General features: G+C 40.9%; 1 protein-coding gene across 2 annotated transcripts in view; it reads left to right on the top strand.

Annotated features, from left to right (window-relative positions):
* The first annotated feature begins 2,701 nt into the window (after window positions 1-2,701).
* Window positions 2,702-6,000, top strand: part of LOC147605036 (uncharacterized) — a 45,447-nt gene continuing 42,148 nt past the window's right edge. The window contains exons 1-5 of one of the 2 annotated variants that reach the window (XM_086794216.1): window positions 2,702-3,163; window positions 3,849-4,024; window positions 4,122-4,200; window positions 4,298-5,807; window positions 5,953-5,984. In XM_086794216.1, coding sequence (XP_086650342.1) covers window positions 3,161-3,163; window positions 3,849-4,024; window positions 4,122-4,200; window positions 4,298-5,807; window positions 5,953-5,984 — 1,800 coding nt within the window. In that variant the 5' untranslated portion in view covers window positions 2,702-3,160. The remainder of the gene's footprint in view (window positions 3,164-3,848; window positions 4,025-4,121; window positions 4,201-4,297; window positions 5,808-5,952; window positions 5,985-6,000) is intronic. The other variant, XM_086794217.1, reaches the window with a different exon arrangement.

Genomic DNA, 6,000 nt, shown 5'->3' with positions numbered 1-6,000 from the left:
GAAATACTCCAAGTTAACACTTTAAAATCATAAACATATAATCAACAACTCACCTTGGTTTAATATTATTAAGGAAGCATACACAAGAAGAGGGGGGGCACTGCAAGTTTGGATCATCCCTAACCTTGGCAATTGAAACACAATGTCTAGAAAAATCAGAAAACAATGTAAGGCAAGTAACACAAACTAGAAATCCTTCAAATTTGTTACATATAGTATCCATGAGGTGGCATCCCATAGAAGTTAAACAAAAAACTAGCTAGGCTGACTTGGAGTATTAGTGTTGAAAAAAAAATATGTGCAGGGGGGTTTAGAAATTTGTATAAAAGAGAAGGTTGAGGCCTTACAAGGTAGCATTTCTTGTATCTTAAAGGTGCATCTCCTAATGAGATTAGTTTCTTAAGTTTTAGTGGACTACTTTGCCACTCCATGGGAAGTCATACTATCAAGATAAATATGCAAGAAGAAGTTTTATGTTGCATTACCATTTTGAATGACAAAGGTTGTTTAGCCATGATAACACAATTTGATGACAGTGGGTGAGAGGAACTAATAAAGAGTAGGAGACCACTTAAGGTCAACATTGATAGCTTGCTTTGTGCATTTTATTGAAGGAAATATTATGTATTTACTTTGCAAAGTTTTGTTATATTTACTTGCTCATTTTTTATGGACACTAACAAGGTGTTCTACCTATGGGCTTTACTAACATCATATTTGAGTGACACTACAAACTACACTATCAACAAGGAGGTTTTAGATAATACATTACTCTTTGATTTTGTTGCCTTAGAACTTGTCATTTAAAGCAATGGGTTGTGACACTACTAGTCTTGGCAATTCCTACAACCATTATGTATGGGGTTTTAGAATTTTGAACCAGATGCTAGTGGCAATATGGATTTATGAGACTGATTTTTAGGGTGTCCACATTTTATGGGTGCTTGCCATGGGGTTGAAAAGTAGATTCATCTAGCTCATTGTTAGTGAGTGCAAAATCTCTTAACATATAGACCTGCATTGGGATTCAAGTGTGATGGGTTATGCAAAGTGGAACACATTGGCACTGTTTGTTATATCATTAAATGGTTAAACATGGAGACAATGTCTATCAAGAGCGATCCGTCACAATTACACTTTTTGGCTAGGATAGGTGGCAATCATTTTCTTAGCATTATCAACAATTTTGTTAGTCTCACGCGATTAACATCATAGGGCCCTTTTTACTTATAATGACTTCACAAAGCGCCTTCTCATTGTGCTAATCGCATATCATGTGGTTGATCGAGGCCACCCTCAACCTTTACACAATTAAGGAAGGAACGCACACATATTTCATGGTCAATTTAATTAGGTCGAGGAGAAAATCAAGGAAGCAAAAAACATATATTTCTCTAGCAAGCAAGAAGTGTGCTAAGAAGGGTACACCAAAAGAAACAGACACCACTCCCCCCAATAATGTGATGATAGGAAGAGCTTAAACACTATGGCTCTTTTACATGGAAAAACAATTGTAATAAAACATCATAGGCAAAAACAGAGTAGTTTTTCCCATTTGTTGTATCCTTTCTCTCCTCGATGTTAAACTAATTGTGTCCCCTTCTATAACCATTTGACAGGGGAAACATATGGCATTGATTGTGTTAAATATTATATTGTTGTGCGAACCCAAAAAATAGGCCATCATTCTTTCATCATTTATAGAGCCATCATTCTTTCATCATTTATAGCTTGTTACAATATTGGCCTACATATTATAGTTATAGAAGCAATTTGAGGGTATTCCCTTGCTGTTGTCAACTAAGCCTTGGAGACATGTCTGATACTTAGCCTTCCATCATTTATAGCTTGTTACAATATTGACCTACATATTCTAGTTATAGAAGCAATTTGAGGGTATTCCCTTGCTGTTGTCAACTAAGCCTTGGAGACATGTCTGATACTTAGCCTTCCACACTGCTGATTTTGGTATGATTATAAGTTTGATTTGAAACTTGGCCTCCCCATCGTGTGTATCTAGACTTTAGCAAATTGGCATGTGAGTTGTAGCTTTTTATTAAATGAGTAGTTAATCATTTCAAGGCTAAGTTGATGTTGCCGTGGGAATAGGCTCGTTGTCAGTTGTGTTGTGAAGAGAAGGCAAGTAATTTGTCATTGTTTTGTGGGGGTGAAAGAGTTGGAAGGTGCAATGATGAATAATGGACACACTATAAGCGAATGCACAAGCAATGCTAACTCAAGGCTAAGTTGATGTGTGGGAATATCCTCTTTGTTAGTTGTGTTATGAAGAGAAGACAAGGAATTTGTCGCTGTTTGGTGGGGGTGAAAGAGTTGGAAGGTGCAATGATGAATAATGGACACAGTATAAGTGAATGCACAAGCAATGCTAACTCATGAGGCTTGGCCCTCTAGAAGCAGTTGAAGTTGACCGTTGTTTTGCCTCCTAGTGCAACCTCAATTAGAGGGAGAACTACCTTATCTTTAAAAAAAATGCCAGGTGTAATGAAAGTAGAATTTAGCATAGCAAGCATGGTTAATATAAATATATTATTGATAAAAAAGAAAGAAAGTAGCATTTAGCATAGCAAGCATGGTTCAAACCTTAGGAAATCACCCCGAGAGTAATACGAAAATGACATGCGCAACCAATAAAAAATTGGAACCTAATCACATTTAAAGAACCGGCCATAGGCGGTAGCCTGCGCTTCTCCGCAACCGCCAGTAGCCGGCGGCCGCAATTATAGCAGCAAAAGTGTCGATCAAGTACGTGCAAATGTAAAAGTGTACGAGATTTTCTTTTTTTCCCCCAAATTATTCGTCAAATTTTTGTATTTTTTTTCCGCTCCATGTTCATCTGGTGGCTTCATGTTGGACGATCGAAGCCGGCTTCGATTATCCAAATCAATTTCTGAAACTTTAACGAAAAGCAGGAAAGCCACGCCACGCCTCTATGAAACGCTCAATAGCAGAAAAGCTCCTCCATCCCCTTCAACTCTATTAAGCTTTTCTCTGAAACCCTCACATAGCAAGCTACCCTTCCATTCAGAAAGTAGGAAAGAAACAACATTTGCAGGCTCATTTTCTCGCATTTACTCATCAGAAAGGGCTGCGATCGGACTTGCGACTTCAATTTGCCGATCAGAAATAGAAGCTTGCAATAATGGTAAGAGATTTCTCTGCTTTGCTTTTTCTGTTTTCCTGAGTTTCTTTTCTGTCATGCATTTGCTCAGTTTTGAAGGCCACGTGACCATGAGAGAAAGAATTGAGGCTACATGTTCGCGACATCAGATCGCTGCATTGTTGTTTGAGCCTTTTGTTGGAAGCTTTTCTCACCGCTCTATGCGTGTAGACGAACTAAAATTAAAAGAGATAATGAATCTAACTTGCAAGCTTTAGGTACCAGAATGTATGTGTTATGCTTGGCATCAACAACGAGCATGTAACAAGTACAGTAGGTGCAAAGATGCCATACACTCATTCTCAAGGCCTTTCTCTAACGTAGAGAAGAAGCTTGTTTTAATATGGCGTGTCATGCAGTAGTTGTTTCGTAGACAAGGCAGCCTATAGACTTTTCTGTGAGCTCAGTATATGAGATAACGCCGTCTCCCCAGGCTGTGGAGGGTTATGTATCATCATCAACTCAGTAGTGAGATTAGGCGCCATTCACTTTTAGGGCTGGGTATATGAGAGAACGCCGTCTCCCCAAGCTGTGGAGGGTTATGTATCATCATCAGTAGTGAGATAAGGTACCATTCACCTTAAGAGCTGGGTCAGGCAGTGAAGTGCAAGGTAAACTCTCCATGAAGATTGTTTCAATTGCTAGTCCTTACATTTTTTCTTTTGGACAGGGTTTTATGGTTGCAAGGCATTATGTTACCATCTCAGAGCACCTTTATACCTTTTCAAGGTCTAGACTAGACAACACGGTCCAGTTTCATAGCTCATCTACAGGCATCCCCATTTCAAGCTCCAAAGCTTATAGTGGCCTACCACTATGTGTGGAAACTGTAGCTGCATCGAAAAGGTGATTCACATTCTACGTAGTGGTAGACAATTTTGTGCACAGAATTTGGTTATCTTCAAATTCCATGCCATTATTGATTAGATTTATAAATATCTAGTTTCAGACACTTGCTACCAAGTCTATCCAAGGGGAGCAGATGTGGTGGTAATCGTACCTCAAGAACAGCTGGGGTAGAGGTATTTAACTCACTAACTGCTTCCATATTCAAATCAATGATCGATATTGTAGAGTTGGAACCAGTAATTATCATATACTGTGTTGCTGTTTCATTAGGAAGGTGACCAAAACGTTTCAGAAACAGAACAGGCTGTGAAGGGGTTGATTAGGACTCCTGATGGAGAGCTACCTGGGCAAGGCGTGGATCTTGATGATATAGAAGGGTTAAGAGCAGCATTGGTGGTGGCACATGCTAGGATGGCTGTTGCGGAGAGAGAGAAGGCTGAAGCATTGAAAGCGTTAGCACAAGCAGAAGCAAGGCTACAAGAATATGCTGCTACTGTGGTTCAATCTACAGAATCAGCTATGCAGGAAATGCAAGCTGCAAAGCAATCCTTCAACGTGGAGCTGCAAAACATCATTGAGCAAAAGCTTGCAGTAGAATCAGAGTTGGTGCTTGCCAAGCAAGATGCGATAGAATTGGCAGTTAGGGTTGACAAAGTTGCAGATTCCATCATTGCAGAAGCCACTGCTCATCTGGCCGAAGAAGCACGGCTGACAATAGCTGCTGCCAAAACTTCTGCTGCAGAAGCTGCAGTCACAGTGGAAGATAGAATCAAATCTGCCGCTCTTGAAACCGCTAATGCAATGATCAGAGAGACAAGGGACGCAATTGAGAAATCCTTTGCAGCATTGGAGGCAGCCAAAGATAAGGCACAGAAGTCAGAGATTGCTCTTTTCCAAAGGATGCAAATTTTGGATGACATGGTTCTCAAAGAAGCTTCAGCACTTGGCTTGCAGCAATCAGCCTCCAGCTTACAGCGGCAGCTACAGGCTGCTGACAGTGAGATACAGAGGCTTCAAGCTCAAGTTAAGGCTGTTTTGGCACGGGCTGAAGCGGCTGAGGCCCGTGCCATGGCAGCTGACGAAGCTCTGAAGCAGTTCCAAGAAACAGCGAACCGTAGTGCACAGGAGCATGAGGAGAGTGCGAGAAGAGCACTAGAGGCCCTCAAGGTTGCTGGTGCAGCTCGTCTAGAGGCTGCCAGGTCTGCTTTTAAGGCTGATATTGAAGCTCTTCAAGCTGCACTGAATACAGTTCAAAAAGCAGAAAAGTCTCAGGAACAAGCATACACAAGAAGGTACCAGGCATTGGAACGGTCACTAGCTGCAGCTGAAACATCGGCAAAGGCATGGGAGGAGCGGGCCTTGGCAGTTGAAGATCTATTGCGCAAATCTAGGAAAGAAAATGCTGATGTGATTGAAGTGAGCGGAGGCATCGAGGGCATATTGACTGGTGGTCGAATGGAGACATTGCTAGGCAATGATTCAAGAAAATGGGATTTACTTGCTAATGGACCTAAAAGGGATACTCCAGAGTGGATGGTACGCAGAATTGAGGTGGCATTGCAAGGCTTACCTCCTAGAAAACTTGGCCAAGTTCAGGAAGAAAGTGGTGTGAAATTGCAATTGCCTGGGCCTGAAGAAGTTTGGTGTATAGCAACGGCTAAGGTGAAAGAAGATGTATATACAAAGCAAGCTGCAGAGAAAGAGGCGATTGATGAGCAAAGACGTGTTCTGGAGAAAACTTTGAAAAAGAAAACTGTTCGGAGGCCTCTGCTGCCTTCAGGTGAGGTTGCAGCCAAAAAGTAGGTTAGCAGGGCACATCAGATGAACTGGCACGAAAAAAAAACAAGAATGTATACTATCAAGTATCATTTTTATTTACATTTGATTTTGTATGGTTATTATTGAGCTTTTTTTTTTTTTTTCAGAGTCGGGAACTGGGTCAGGACTAGAGATTGTGGTATGTGAGCAGTTTC

Source organism: Cibotium barometz, chromosome 60 (assembly GCF_041138505.1).
Source record: "Cibotium barometz isolate CiBa-2024 chromosome 60, ASM4113850v1, whole genome shotgun sequence".
In the NCBI taxonomy this organism is placed as follows: Eukaryota; Viridiplantae; Streptophyta; class Polypodiopsida; order Cyatheales; family Cibotiaceae; genus Cibotium; species Cibotium barometz.
The sequence above is the reverse complement of the archived record's forward strand: the minus strand, read 5'-3'. Positions and strand labels throughout refer to the sequence as shown.